The sequence below is a fragment of the Chlamydotis macqueenii genome, chromosome 13 (assembly GCF_036417535.1).
Source record: "Chlamydotis macqueenii isolate bChlMac1 chromosome 13, bChlMac1.mat, whole genome shotgun sequence".
Classification (NCBI taxonomy): domain Eukaryota; kingdom Metazoa; phylum Chordata; class Aves; order Otidiformes; family Otididae; genus Chlamydotis; species Chlamydotis macqueenii.
This window is the reverse complement of record NC_141568.1, coordinates 20,619,140-20,635,075: the sequence shown is the minus strand read 5'-3', so window position 1 is coordinate 20,635,075 and position 15,936 is coordinate 20,619,140. Positions and strand designations below refer to the sequence as shown.

Genomic DNA, 15,936 nt, shown 5'->3' with positions numbered 1-15,936 from the left:
CCCACTGTGACAGAATAGAGTGCCTATTGTGAGTGGTGATTAAAGCAGTTTGTGTATCCTAGCAAAAATTTAACAAAGTTACTACAGCTTTATTTGAATTCTTTTTACAATAAAATACTTTTCATCCACTCTGATTTTGTGACAGATTATTTGGCAGTTTCACTTGCCTTTCAGCTTCCGAAGTGAGTCTCAAGTAATGGAGCTTTGGTGGGAACAACAAAGTAGATGTTGGTACGTTCCCTTCCCAGCACAGCTATTTACTTGTATCAAATTTCCCACTGACATCTTAATTCCAATTTCCTGCTCTGAGCCTTTTCTCCTCTGGGTCATTGTTCCAACGCTGCTGTATAACCATTTACTCCCCTTCTTGGTTCATGTCCCTGCTGAGCTTGTACTGGATTCCAACAATGAATAGTGAGCAACTGTGCCTCCTACCAGTGCCTGGTGCTTTGCTGAAGTATGGAACTTCTTTGGCATCTTGTCACATCTAAACAGTTGTTCCCACAATGCGTGTGAAGACAATAAAGTAGAAAGAGAGGAAAATAAAGCCAAGAGCTGTTATGTATGATGTGGATTCTCCTACTAGAGACCTGGTGTGCTAAATTCAAGGGTGATAATCTGGCCATGTCTTCTGACCACCTGCCTACCTGGAGATAAAATTTTCTGTTCACAACATCCTAGGAATATGCCTTTCTGCCCTTCTCATGTTCCAAGACAAGCAAACCTAATGGGCAAAATATCTTCATTTCCACACGAGCAGTAGGGAAGCCTTTATCCAGAGCTGCAAGGTGCAGGGAGGGAATTTATTTATTTATTTAGCTAGTTTTCCTGCCATATTGTGGTATTCACTGATTTGTGATCCAAAATCCCGAGCAATGTTTTATGCTGTTTTGAATTATATATTGTTTTATTCAAGTTTTTCTTCTTGAGTTGTTTTTTTAATTGCTGATCTTGTTCTAAAAAAATTACGGAAAAACTTAGGTCTTTCATTATCAGGCATGTTGTAAAAGTTAGTTAAAAGATTCTTCTCTGTTTTTAGCAGAGTATCCTTTGCTGTCAGACAGGCCTTGTTTGAAAAGGATTGGGATCCGTTAGCATAAAGATGATACCTCTCATCAGTCTTCAGCCGGCTTCTCAGACCTTTCCATCTATCATTAAGTATTTCAATCAAGTTACATTCATGCTGCAGCTTTCCACAGTATAATTAAGTACTTTTTCTTCTATTGATTGTCTAGGTAAAATGTTCATAATATGTGCAGACAGAGACTGAGTAGTTTTTTCTTCCTTGAACTACACGGGGAAGAAACAGAAGCGTTGTTAATGCTTACATTGTTAATTCTTGGAGTGAAGATTCCCTGTCTTGTTGCAGGTTGGTGTGTGTGATACGTCTAAAGATTTCGTGTCAAGGATCATACCTGAGTGGGCTGCACTCACTCTACTGCAGGAATTTCAAAATGATGGAACAGACCATCATGGAGTGTGGAAATATGACTATTGCTGATGAATCCTGTGGCCTGTAAGGTAAGCAAACAAGCAGCATGTGTTTTTTATCAGTAGTCTCAGTAAGATTGAGGACCATAAAACCCCAGAGCAATCTGTTATGCACAGCTCAGCATGCAGTCCAGGTAAAAGGTGCTGTCTCAGTGGTTGCACACAGCACTGGGGATCAGTTAGATACTGATCGTGATAACCTTCGCTAGGGTAGTGGCTGCGTACTTCGCTATTTTGGAAAGTTCTGCTGTGGACTTCGTGTTGCTCTGAGGCAGTAACAGCACAGCTTTTTAGAGAAGTGACTTTTGCCTATCCTGAAGTTTTGCTGTGACTATCATATTATTTCAGGTTTTGGTATTAACTAGTTCTGGTTTAGTACTAGTTAACTGGACTTAGTATCAGCAAAGAATAAAGCTGCTTAAGCAGAATTTAATTTGAAAGTGTCTGCTGAGTTTTGGCTGTTGCCAGGTGAGATACCCGTGTTCCTCTTGCTGAGTCAGTGCTTTACATGGTGCAGGTTTCCAGTAGCCTGTTGGAGTTGGGAACAGTAGGGGTGGCTGTCCAGCAAAGCTTTGGAAAGATGGTGAAACGAGAAGAATGGTAGTGATTAGATTTGTGTTCAGATGTTCCATTATCTTAGTAGACAATCAAAACTAAGCGTGGAAAAAAAAATATCCCATGAGGTGTGCTGGCTGTCTGTGGAAAGCTCTCACTTCTTCTACATGGCTTGGCTCTTCCCGTGTTCCAAGAGAGCTTATCCAGGCACTCATCAATGCTTGGCTCATGTGGGACATCATCTGGATCAGTGAAAAATATAGATACAACTCCTAACGATTTTGAAGTGTGTGTTGCTATCAAGTGTGACTGAAAATACAAGATTTGCATCCCAATATCTCATTGTTTTATTTCAGTGAGTCTGCAAAGGATCTTCCTAAACCCAATGTTACCTTTTGGAAAACTTTTTAAAAAGAATTGTGCATGTTTGACGGCTGTTGTGTCCTGAGGTAGGGTATGACTGTAGAAATAGTGCTTCTGTTAGAAGCATAGATACGTCTCTTTGGTGGTGTTTTTAATACTTAACCTCCAAGGGAGGGAACTTCCTTATTGCAAGTGTTAGTTTTAGGGTTTTTGGCTGTGAAGTACGGATGTGGTGGTGTAACAAATGTTGCACGGTTGACATGTGAAGAAGTTTGGGGAACATTAAAATTCCTCTGTAAAAAAAATCTTATTTCTATATAGCATTTAAAACATGTACTTGATAGGATTTACTCTTCAAGTACTAGTCGTTAAGTAGAGTGGGGATTGGATTTAATCTGTCTCCTTCCCTTCACCCCTGTTTCATAAATAGTATGAAGGCTTTGCCTTCTTATACTTAAAGGGTGTTCTATACCTTAACAAAAATATTTGTACTGTAGTATCACCCTGCAGTACACTGCTCCAAGTACTGATGCACAATCCTGTTCTTTCTGTTGTCCATCTCTTGGCCTTGGGCTGAGGTTTATTTTGAAAATGAGATTGCCAGCGGGTCTGATTGCTTCAAGAGGAATACTAATCGGAAGAATGTTACAGATGATGGTATTGAATAAGCAGAAAATCAGATAGAAACAATCACTTTGGCCTTTGGCAGCAGACACAAGTGATGATGTTCTTACATTATGGTTTACTCTTGCATTTTGATTGTGATGTTTGGCAAAATAGCTTTAAAAAATACTTAGTTCTGTAATAGAACTCTGTACTGATAACAGCACAGTGGGAATGTAGTGCTGATTTATACTTCAAGCAGCCTTAAAAGCCCATTACCTACTATTCAGTGAGACATGTTCAGTGTACATGTCACTGCTAGTTCATCTGAAAAATTAGAGATGGGGGGGCGGGGGGAGAAGCCAAAGAAACCAAAGTTGTTGTTGACGTCAGTGCATGAATTGGATTTCAGCTGCTTGTATGTATTTCTAGTAACTTCAGGAGTATGGAAGTAGGAGAGAGAGGTTTTATCTTTGAGCCTCCTTCTCTGTTTTACTGCGTTTAGTTGGACTGAACCTAAATAGAAAGCTAATTCTTATCTTGCTCAGGGTAGGTTTTATCTTCTTCCTGCCCACAGCGTGGCCCTTATCCCTTGTGATTGCACCTGTTCTGGGCAAATACACTATTTACCCTAGAGGTGGGAAGGATGCATGTCTATGTTGAACTGTAACACTCCCTCTAAATAACTAAGTGAGACAGGGAAAAAATAAGAGTACTGTATGATGCTCATTACATTCCTGTTCATAGTGATTGGGGTTGTTTGGTTTGGTTTTTTTGTTTTTGAACATCTGTCAGTATATCTAGCCATAGTTAGAAGGGTCAAGTTACAACCTTGTACTCTGGCTCTGGCACATCAGCAGTCTGTGCTTCTTGATTGCTTTAGTGAGATAGAAAGGTTGAGACATATTTAAAATATTGCTATACAAATGAGAGAGATTTCATTCTAGATGTAATTAAGTAATTGTATTGAGCTTAGGAAGTTTGCCAGTCTGAGAACTTCTGTTTGCCATATGCTTATAATTCTGTATCCTAAATGATGATGCCTGAAAAAAACTCTCAACAGTTTAAACATATCTTTCTTGAGGTGATTTTTTTTTTTCCTTATTGTTAATTTCAATATAGGCTGAGTATTACCTAGTCTAATTTTTTTTTCCCTGAAAAAAAATTCTGAAAATATCAAGGATTTTAACTTCTATAAAAAGAAGGGGTATTTTAGTAGAAATTATTGAGGCTTACACAGATACACACTCCATTCCTGTTCCTGTTTCAGTTGAAAACTCTGTTTTTCCCCATAGTGTTCCAAGTTAAATATTCTGTGTTTCAGGTTTTTTTCTGTATGAGCATTCTGCTTTTGATTTAGCGAAACTGAAATCACACAATGAAAAACTATAAATTTTAAATAGGTCACTGAAAACTTAGTGGAAGTGTGATATTGACTTTTGTAGTGGTAAGTTCAATTTTAAAGCAGCTGAAGTCAGAAAAATCTATCTGTAAGATGTGACAGGGAGTCTGAGAATCATGAAATAATCACGCACCTTAGACTTTGAAAGATGCAAAGCACAGCTCCAGTTCCCTTCTGGTGTGATATATCTTTTTACACCCTGGAGTTTGCTGCTTATGAAAAGCAGTATTATAAAAGGACACTTCCCCCACTTCCCTGCCTCTGCTGAGCCAGATCCAGCAGTTAATTATAAGGCTTAATAGATCTGTTGCTTGAACCATCATGTGTTTGCACAATAAACTACTTTAGAACAGCAGTAAACCCTCCTATGTAATTCAGTTGCACCAATCTGGTTATATGGAGTTGTCTTTGTTTTTTACTTAGCTTGTGAGCCAGGCTTAAATTAGAAAGCTTCAGCTTCCTGAGCCATCTTCTGTCACCATTTTTCTTTCCTACCTGGATCAGTAGCGTAGAGATTTCTTTCTCTGACTGTAATCTCTTTCCTCAAAGCACATCCTGTAATAATAGTGATATTTAAAAATGAGAAACAAACCCCCAAACTCTAGAAGTGCTATCTTGGTGTTCCTTTTCTTAGGCGGTGGACCTGTGAGAAGTGATGCGCCAATTTACCAACTCACTGCTGCCCTTGCTTTCCTACTTTTGGTTTGCCTTGGCTTTCCAAACACTAGGCCAGCTCTGGAGCTCGTCTATACTTCTGCTAGCTGTTGCACTCCACCACCCTGACAGAGAAGTGATCTGCCAAAAATAGCTTTATCTTGTTGTGTTTGGTGAATAGATAGGCTCCGAAGAGAGCCCGGCGGGTGCAGGAGCTGGGTGCCCGGGCAGGCAGGCCGCGCAGCTGGTGCGGGATGGGGGTCCGGGGGGGTGAGGCCTCCTCCTCCTTTGGGTGGTCTGAGCCAGCTGTTGGGCTCAGGTGTTTGTGAAACCGCAGCCTCTGTTATTTCACATCTTCCGTTTCTACTACTGACACAAAAACTGTTTTCAAATTACACAATTTGTTATTCCTATTTTAAAAGCTATTGTGGAACCAATGACCCAAGAAGAAGCAATCTACTGAAATAAGAATGTGAATAAAAAAAGTTCAGTTCCAACGCTTTCTTTGCGCTATCATTGCCATAGCTCTCTGTTCAAGGGCACAGCCCAGGTGATGTAGTGTTGTATTTCACCCTGATTCTGGCATGTGATGGGATTTCTTCTGCCTCATGATTTTTTTTCCAAATGACAGACTACCTTTTTATATCAATATGGTTTTTTTATGTAAATATAGTTTTGAATGATGATGAGTTGAAGTGGGTATGCTCACTTTTTAAAGAAAATAGAAAGTAAGTATAAGTAAGATTTTTCTGTATTGCAGAAGGAGCTCTTCAGAAATTAAATTTAATTAAGGAAGGTGAAATTTCACATTAAAACCTTCAAAATATAAAAATAAATATTTACATTTGTAAAGAAACTTACCTGTGCAAGTAATACTTAACACTGCTAGCAGATAGATCACTAAAAATGCATCTGTTGTCCATTTAGTATTTTTGAATGAGAAGAAAAAATTAAGGTGACTGCAGGCATTCAAAAGCAAAGTCTAAAAGGAGGAAGTGCTGTCTTTAACGTGAATGGTATTTCCTGCAGTGTACGTTTGGATTGCTAATGTTCATCTCCTAGCCTGAATCAGTTGTGGGGTCCACTAGACTGGAGATTGCTTTTGCCTGAGATTCATAATTCATCTACTGATCTCCTTCAATTATTCTACTGGATGTTTACAGATTCCTGATTCCCTTTTAATATCTGCTAATGGGTAATAACGGTCAGCAATCATTCTTGTCAGGGAAATTGCTAAAGTAATTTCAGAAACACTGTTGTCATTTGTGTGAAACAGAAGATGGAATGGAAATCAAAACTGTACCCTCTGTCTTTGGTGCTGTAGTAGTTAAAGATGGAAAAACTGGTTCTGTTTGCTTTTGTGCAGCAGTTATTGAGAGGAATAAAGCATTGTATATCACTTTACTGGATTCTTGCTATTAGGGTTTGGTTTAATATTTCCTGGGTGAGACTTTTTTTAGTGGACAGACAGCATTAGGTGAGCAAGGCTCGAGTCCCTGGCAAATGAGCAGCTAAGTGAAAAAATACTTTAAAAATGATCCAAGCGGTTATTGTGGATGTGTTTGTGAATACATCAGTGGTTTTGAATTGAAGAACAGAACTGCAGCATACTTGGATCCCATTCGGAAGGGCACTAGTTTGTTCAGTAGCTGCTCTGGGTAATTCTCCCAAGAGAAGGGAGAAAGGATGTGACCACTGGCTGTCTGCACATCCTGTTGTGCGAGTGAGAGTGGGCAGGAGGGTGCAGGTTTACCAGACCCACTCCCCAGCCTGCCACCGAGCTAGCACCTGAAAACTGCTTGTGCTCTGCAAGTACACGGAATAAAGTTCTTGCCATCGCAAGAACTGTTTTGCTGTTACCAGTCTGATTTTTGTATCGGGTAGCACATCATTCTTCCTGTTGCTCCACCTTGTACTGCCAGGGAGGAGAATCCTGTGTGCCACAGTTCAGGAGAGAAGTGACTGTGATTAGTGGCTTCTGCTCTGCTCTCTCAGTGCCTTCAGTGTTCTCCCATTTCTTCCTCCTCTGTCTGCCCTTGCCTTGCTCCTTGCAGACAGTTGCTGGGGAGGAAGGTGCTGAAGTTACTTCATGCATCAACACCCTTGGGCTGATGTGTGACTTGTAGTGCTTTAAAAAAAGGAAAACAACAACAAAGGTCCTAATGCAGTGTGCCTGAAACAAAATGAATTGATTTTTCCTGGCTATTCAGTGCTTGCCTCATCAGTGCTGGTTGGAGTATCACAGGTAGGGCTGAATGAATCGCTGCGAGGTAAAAATTACCTCCATCTCGCAAACATTTACATTATTTTACAGATGGTCACCTGACCAGAGAATGAAAGTTGAGGTGCTAACGAAATTATTTGGGTGACAGTTGGCTATTAGAATGGAAAATACAGTGCTGATACACCTTGGAAAGTAGTAATAGCCCATTTAGAAAATGGGAGGAAGAACGCTCTCTTTAGTAACTAGCCATATCATGAAAATATATTCTGAAAATGTGCCTGCAGTGCAAGGAAGGCTGTTACCTAGTGATGCATTGCATATTGTTTATGACAAGGCTGGAGATGGGAAATGAGGGCAGTCCTTGGTGCTTTGGAGACCAAAGGAATTGTGTTCTCACCTCATCAGCTGATTTGCCATGTCTGCTCTGAACTTTCTGCTTTGCCTCCATAAAGGGTTGGTCTGTGTGATGTGTGTTCCCCAATTAGTTTTCCACATTAAGAGACTTGCTTTTTTTTGGTAGCTACTTATCTTGAGCAAACTGCAAAAGAAAGAGGCTTCTCTGACTTCTGTAATACGACTTGTTAGCGTAGCTCATTATATCATGTTGCTTTAGAACACGTGATCTCTATAGGCTCTGTGGGACGGTCATGTCTGTTCTGCAAATGTTGAGCCCAGGCCAATTCTTAAGAAAACGTTCTGTATTGACACAAAGCGCTGCGGACAGTTTTAACTAGCCCGGGAGAACAAAAGCGCTTCAGTCCAAGCCTAGTAGCCTAATGAAATATTTGCTTTCATGTTTTTGGTAACAAAATCCTATGGCTTCATTAGTCGGAGACTGGAGAGTTTAGCAATGGTTGAACATTCCCATCTCTGGGAAGGAAAGCAGAGAGCAGTGAGAAATACCCAGATTTGTGGAAGATAGAAATGTTGTCTTTTTTGCTTGCAAGTGAAGGGTGGCTGTGCGTGTGTGCCAGGCCTTGCCCAGTTCCTACCTAGATGAGTTTCTGTTGCTGAATCTGAACACCGCCTTGTTCCTGGTGGCTTGAAACAGAGGAGATTTGGAAGGCTGTTGCTGTTCTGATTCATGTTCTGGAAGGAATGCTACTGTCCAATTTTTTAATGCCTATCACATGTCCAGTGTTTGTTCTTACATATTCATTGGGCAAATTTCTTTATCTGACCAAATGTTGTTCATGCTAATTGGCATGCAGATGGCTGTGGAGCTCACCCAGATCTGACTAAATCATATTTGCGTGTTTGGGAGACGTTCCTGTGGGTTCTCAGTGCAACTTCCAACCCATGCTGCTGGGCTTTGTTTCTTGTATATACTAATCTGATTGACAGATTGTTCCTTCTCCTTTCTAATTCTTCAGAACATAGTGAAAGCTTCTAAAGAAATGAGGCTTTTTCTCGGTTCAAGTGACGATCAGAGCGCCATGGTTTTATGGCAGCACCCCAGATCCAGTCGCCATTTGGCTCGGTGTGTTTGCTACTGCTGCTTCTGGGAGTGCTGTTTGGTCTTTGTGGCCTGTTGCTGTCTCAGCGTGACACCTCTCTTGTGGTGTCAGAAGAGCAAATCTCCAAGAAACAGAGCTGAATTATTCATTTCAAAGTAGCATTTATGCAGTGTATTATATATTCTTGGAAAATCAATAAAGTACTGTTTGAGAGTTTCTTTGCCTAATAGAGTTTTGAGAAGAAAATGCTGTGACCCAGATGTCATTCATAATTACTTGTAAAGTGTATCTATGAAGATCAAATGGATAAGGTAGCAATCTTTTTTTTTTTTTTTTAATTAAAATTGATTAAACCATTGAAGAGACATGTCTCTTCAACTTGGTGTCCTGTAAAACTCTTAAGTAATATTCAGAGATAGTTCCAAGCTGGTATTTGACATCTTTTTCATCTTTTGAACATTAGGTAGCTGAACCGTAGCCACACAGTTCAGTTCTGTGTAGTTGAGACTGTCCCTGGTATTGTTTTTTCATTGGCATAGTCAGAAGAATAAATTACAGAAAGCAAGCAGTGAATTAATTTTTCTTGGATTTCAATATTAAGTAGCCAAAGATGGGATTACTTGTCTCTCATAATTGCGAATGTATTACTGCTTAATGTTTATTTTTAGAAAATTGATTTGATTCTGCTAACTGGAAAAATAACGCTGCCTGTCAAAATACCTATTACCATAGAATTTACCCTCAAAAACATATTTCTGCAAGTATATTGCAGAACTTTTTTTTTTTGTTTCTGAAAATACAATTTTAGAGGGAACTTGGATAGGAAGCCTGTCGTCTGTATAGAGTGGATCGCATCTGGCAGTGCGTTCCTGCATTCCCGCCCTCGTGGTAAAGGAATTCTTCTAGTGAGTTGTCTCCCTCTCTGATGGATCACGGTTGTAACCATCCCACTGGCGATAGAGTGTTGTCTTTGTTGCTGAAAGATGAATTCCAATTAAAATGCTTCCCCCCGTGCACACCTTCTGATAGTTTTGTCTTCAGAAAAGACTGGTCTACACTCAGGTGAAGTAATTCTGCAGTCACTTCTATGGTTTGGGAAATGCGTTAGGGCATGATTTGAATGTTTCCATTGCTTCTTGACATCTCCTTTATTTTAAAATGCATTCGCACACCTTTGCAAGAGTGTTTTTGTATACATGTAGATGGTATGAGGGCCAGAATAATTTTTCAGGTGAAAATGGGAGGCCTTTTATTATGAAGAAAAGCTTTGTGATAACCAGTACAGATGAGAGAGTAGGTGTACCATTAACTATACACAGGAAAGATGTATTGAAAGATGTCTTCAATTTTATTTCCATTTTTCATACATATGTGTGTTTATTCTGGGTTTTACTGAATGAAAGTGATGCAGTATGGTCTCTTATCTTTTTGTGATTAATCCAAGTGTGGGCAAGAGGTTGTAGTTACTCATTTTGCTGCAAAAGTTAACTTTTTAATAAAATCCCGTCTTAGCATTGCTGTATCTGTTTTTGCTTACTTGGCCATTAATAATTGGGTAGTATGTGGTGTTTGGCTCTGTTTACGTAAGGTCAGTCACTCGGTATGTTTTATGAAACTTTTTCCTTCATTCACCCCACTGCTGGCTGTAGCGTGAATGCAGCCTAAACACGTGTTTAGAGCAACTGCCTAGGATTTGGCTTTTCTACAAATCTTTTAGTGGGTTCTTTCTCTCCAGAGCAATGGCCTTGGGCACCATGGTGATGGCAGCCAAGTGGCAAAGAAGCTGTTGTCCTGTTATCGTGTTCTAATGAGACTACTTCTGAAATCCTGTTTTTCATGCTTCCCTCTATCCCATCCCCTTGCTTTTTTTTTGTTTTACGTCTCTTGGCATTGAGTGAACTGTATTAATGGAATCTATTTGAAAAACATTAGTCATTAGTAATTAATAATACAGTTCATTCCTTAATGTTCATTGTTAACAGAACACATCTGTTCCCTTGGAAACACTATTAATTAGAGCTGAATGAAATATATAGAACTAGATGTTAACTATCTTTAAAAAAAAAAAAAAAGTTTAATGAATTTTGGCTTGGACAGCTATATTGTTTTCTCATTTTTGATACCTTTGAATTAAAGTGTGAAAGGAATAAAAAACCCGATTTCTTAAAAATTAAGATGCATGTTTTGCAAAAGAATACAATGTGTGTTGTGATTAAAGATTTTATATATATACACACACGTGTGCACACACCACTTCAAAAAAAGTTGTTAATATTCAGTTACAGAACATGCTAATGGAAACTGTCGTTTGCTCAAAACAAAATAAACTTAGTACATTTTTCATATGAAGATGTTTAATTTGCTAGGGAGAGGAGCAGTGGTGTACGCAGAGCAGCGATTGGCGAGCGCTGCCAGAGCCCTGTGGCTACTGGACAGCGTTGCCCATGCACAGGGCTCTTGGACTTTTACCCCACCAGCAAGGAGCAGCTTTTGCTTGCTGGTTAGAGCACACAGATAGAAAGTTTAAGGAATGTACTTTCACTCCGCCTGGGGGAACGCTGTGTACGCTAACTGAATACATGAATTTAATAATGCTGTCTCTCTGCAGAGTTCATCCCAGGAAGTGAGATTCAAGCCTATGGAAAGGAGTTACAGACTTGCAAAATAATTAAAAAAACCCACACGCCCAAACCTCCCATCTGCACAAACACAAGTTGATCTAGGGATTCATGTGTAGAGCTGATGATGAGTTGCCCGTGGTTTTGCGGAGGCTAACTCTTTTGCTTTTGGTTGCATTGGAAATCTGAAGTTAACACTCATGAGAAGTAAAATCGGAGAACGTGGGTTACTCGATGTGCCTAAAGATCACAGAGGCAGCAGCAAAAAGACAAGACTTCTCTTTGAAGCAGTAGCTTCAGCTGTGTCTTACTGTGTGCACTGGGAACTGAGAGACGTAGCAGCCAACCTGGGAGAAAATGCCAGCTAAAGGTAAATACTTCTTCAACGAAAACGATGACTGCAGGATATCAGACCCGCTCTATGAGAAGTACCGCTACACAAGCCAGCAGCATCCGCTCCTGCTGCTGCTGCTCTTCATTGCAATCATCTTCTGGACTACTCTAATTATAATCTTTTTTGTCACTGATGTGAGTATACTTTTTTCTTTGTGTTGGATGTTTTCAAAGATGATGAGGAATCTCTATAACAACACACAAAACATTTCTGGCTAAATAATTTTTTGAGCCACATGGTATAAAAGTTGCAATGTTGAAAGAAATCAGGTGTATGTAATGCTGTGCATGTTTGAGGAGACAGTGTTACCAGGCACACGCACAGTTACTGTAAGCATTGTTATTTCTTTCCTGTATGTAATGAACAAATCATAATCTATGCTAAATGATAGCTATGATAGTAAATAAGGAATAAAGGGGCCAAGGAAGGAACAAGAATGTAAGTTAAAATGTCCTGTATTTCTCATATTTTCTTTTTAGAGTAATCTAAGAAATGTAAAATAATGTAGTGATTCATTGGTTATGTGTTTCTGAGGTGATTTTTTTAAAGGATTTGTAGATATTCATTCCAATTCTTTTTCTTTTTCTTTTTTTTTTGTGGTAATAAAAGCACAACAGGAGTCTCCCAGTACAACAGGTGATCTGTTGAATCAGTAGTTAGTTAGCAAAGAACAGAGATCCTATAGGCATAGGAAAGTTGCAGCTTAAAGAAATTTTTGTTGTGTAGCATAATGGGATTTTCTGTAAAGAAATTAGGTGTTCTTCAAACCAGCCCAGTTAGGAGGAGTTGGTTTAAAGATAATCTTGTAGAAAGGTAATAAGGAAGCTGTTCTAAGCCTTCATTGTCTTCTAACACTGCTTTCCAAATACTCTGCTTCACAATGAAGTGTCTTTAAGTCTTAAAGCAGCAACACTATTTGTATGTTACAAGCCATCTCCTGTACAGCTTAGGAAAATAACTGTTACACTCCTTAAATGCATTTCTTTGGGTACATCTGCGTTGTACAATATAGGACAGGTAGAACTTAGCTTAAAAGATAAAAAAAAGTCAAAACCGAAACAACTAATTTGGGAAATAATGGTGGAACTGGGATAGACTGGGTATCTATAATAGTTTTTATTCTGTTATCTCTGTATGTGTGAGTATCGGAAATTGTTAATGCTGCCACAGCTAGACTACTTAGCTTTAAAATGTGCTAACCTGAGTTCCTATCTAAGCTGTTTCCACAACAGTATAGGTGTATTTTTCTTTTTCTTTTTTTTTTTTTTTTTTTGAAAGAGGATGTTTAGACCAAAAATAACATTTTGTTTTGCTTTTGCAGGAAGCCTATTATCATCTTGCCTTCATTATTGCAGTATGTGCTGCTCTTGTCATATTTGCAGTCATGTACTTACTTTTATGTATTGAATCCCTGTTTCGGAGATGGCTACCGTTATTTGGAGTTACGATTTGGATTTGCTTCTTAATCGTAGGATATGTATCTCTTTTTGAAAAAGGAAATGATTATCAGCTGTGGGAACAGGTATGTATATCTGGTTCATTCAGGTACTTACAGAGAACTGGTAGTCAGTATATGAATGTGTGTGTGTGCTTTATTCTGAATGTTGTAACTGCATAATGATTTTTTTCTTGAGATTTAGATTCACTTTCCTAAACTGACTTTATAGTTTATTATAGTAAATTTTAGTTTGTATTTATTATTATTGTGAAAATACAGTTCAACTGAGAGAATTGGATAAGTGCATAAATCTGTGTGGGAATTGCATCTTTAAGTTGTAGTTGAATTGTATTTTTAGTTAAGGTTTTTCTAAATCTTAATTGCTATGAATTCATCTTTGAGATAATTTTTCATTAATAATACTTGCTTTGTTAATTTATATGGGTCAAAGTGGTGTTCAAGAAATACGTAAAGGACTCTGGAGCTGGGTGTGCCCTAGGGAGCATGTTTTCAAATCAGTGGGAGAGGTGAAGTGAACAATAAGAATTAATGACACATCCTGGCATAGCTAGGTGTGGCTGAACTTCATGGCTTAGTATCTCTGATCAGAAGACAGGCGATCTCATGATGCCAAAAATATCATAATCTGTAGGAAACTCCTCCTAAACTCTCATAATGTAAACAGAAGAGTTTTTAATGAAATAAAAATGACTTTTAATCTTGTTTTACTGACTCTTCCCCTTCCCCTCTTTATTTCAAATAAAGATATAAATTATCAGTTAAACAGCCAAAATCTGATTTGTATTATGGCCTGGATCCAGCACTGTGTATTTACAGTTGCTGTTCAGTATTTTTTAACTTAAGGAAGAAGCTATTAACGTAGGAAAAAACAAAACTTACTGTTCTTAACTGTAAGTACAAACATAACGAAGCAAGATTTGGTTTTGTTGCTTTTGGTGCTTTAAGCCAATGTCTTGTGTTGCTGTCATGTGGTAATAACTCGTTAATGTGGATTTAAAGCCTAAAATATAAGGATGCTCTAGATTAGATAGTAGAAGTGAATAGGTTCATTTCAGACTTTTATCTCAAGTTATGGGTTTATGACTAATTAAAGCTACTATTTAAATTCAGGTATGACCTTTGCTCATCCATGCTTATAAAACTATTACACAGCGTTGAGAACACTGTGTGACAGGGGTTGTACATATGGCAGAAAAATATTTTTTTTATTTTTTTAGCCCAGCTAAAATAGTAAAGATTAACATGAAAAGATTACTTTTGTTGAGTGAAAACTTGTATTTGCTCATTTGTTTGCTTATTGTTGTCCCAACCAAGCTATCTATTCTGGCAACACATTAACTACAACTTAAGTACAGTCTGAGCCTTGTGACTTCCTTGAAGGAAGCTCGTGTCTGGAACAGAGCGAGTTGAGTTGCAACGGTGAAACCGAGCTGAGCCAGGGGCACTGCAATATTTTCCTCTGATGAGGGTTGTTAGTTTCCATGTATATGGCTAAACACTATAACAAATCTATAAACACGGATTTAAGTTTTATAGACCTTCCTCTGATCCCTAGCAGCTTAGTGGACCTTTGTGCGTTTTGTAAAGTCTGTGCAGCTAGATATATAGTTAGTGGCAGTAATGATTTTTCTCTTGTGTCAGCACCAGGAAGTGTTGGTTGGATTTTTGTTTTTTATCAAGTATGGAGTAAAAATACACATGTGATTGGGTGATAATAAAGTTAGAATAAGAACTTGGAGAAGGTGAGAAATCTGATTCTATTCAATATTGCTATCCTTGCAACACACTGTTCGTGACACATGATGTGCAAAGTGCATCTTCAGCTGTCACGGAATAATTAAGGATGAAGGGCAGGAACAATTGAAAAAATGAAAGGTGATATGTCATATTAAACTGTGTTATATATGAATTTATAGCTGCTAATTCCTTAAAGCTTTTTGGTCTACCACTGTCCTTATGTTTTTAATTGTGCTTTTGAACTGTCAATATGTAATTGTTCAACCTGAAGATGAGCACGAACCCTGCTAATTTCCTCCTTGTTCTGTAGTGATTTTTGACAGGTTGTTGTGGTTTTGTTAGTGAGGGGGGGCCTAAGGTGGTAGCAATTGGTACCTGTTGTTCCCCAACCTTCAGTAATCCCACAACAGAAGGGTCCTTTATGGAGTATAGCAGGCCTCCACCTTAGGCCCCCCCCCACTAACAAAACCACGACACAGGTGCCTAGTAACATGTATGTGTGATGCTTTTTTTTTTTTTTTTTCTCTCCCTTCCTTTCTTTTTTTCTTTCCAAAGGTGCCGTTCTTTCTATTCATAATCTTCACGGTTTATACCATGCTACCCTTTGGGATGAGAGGTGCTGTCATAATTAGCGTTCTTTCTGCTCTCTCCCATATTATTGTTCTAAGCGTTGTGGTAAGCATGACTTCTCGGGAAAACAAGGAATCCATTCTATTTCAGGTAAGGAAATACGGCTTGGTTAAGTAAATACCCTAGTCGTCTTACCATTTGATATTGGTATAACTATCCTGTTTAGATAAGTTCCAAGCTTCCACATGGATGTTTCAAATTAATGGATTTGGAGCTTGGACGCGATGTGTTTTGCTCACTTTTTGTAAAATTGCAATTATTTTAATCGATAATGCACTTTGGTTTTCTGAGCTAAGTGGAAGAAGCAGAATTATTATTTTAATTTTTTAACTGAGTTACTCAAAATATG

General features: G+C 38.6%; 1 protein-coding gene across 1 annotated transcript in view; it reads left to right on the top strand.

The window, feature by feature from the left end:
• Positions 1-1,375: 1,375 nt before the first annotated feature.
• Positions 1,376-15,936, top strand: part of ADCY7 (adenylate cyclase 7) — a 42,706-nt gene continuing 28,145 nt past the window's right edge. Inside the window, exons 1-4 of the mRNA XM_086758198.1 lie at positions 1,376-1,521; positions 11,358-11,895; positions 13,083-13,283; positions 15,513-15,677. Of these exons, the coding sequence (XP_086614324.1) occupies positions 11,725-11,895; positions 13,083-13,283; positions 15,513-15,677 (537 nt within the window). The 5' untranslated portion in view covers positions 1,376-1,521; positions 11,358-11,724. The remainder of the gene's footprint in view (positions 1,522-11,357; positions 11,896-13,082; positions 13,284-15,512; positions 15,678-15,936) is intronic.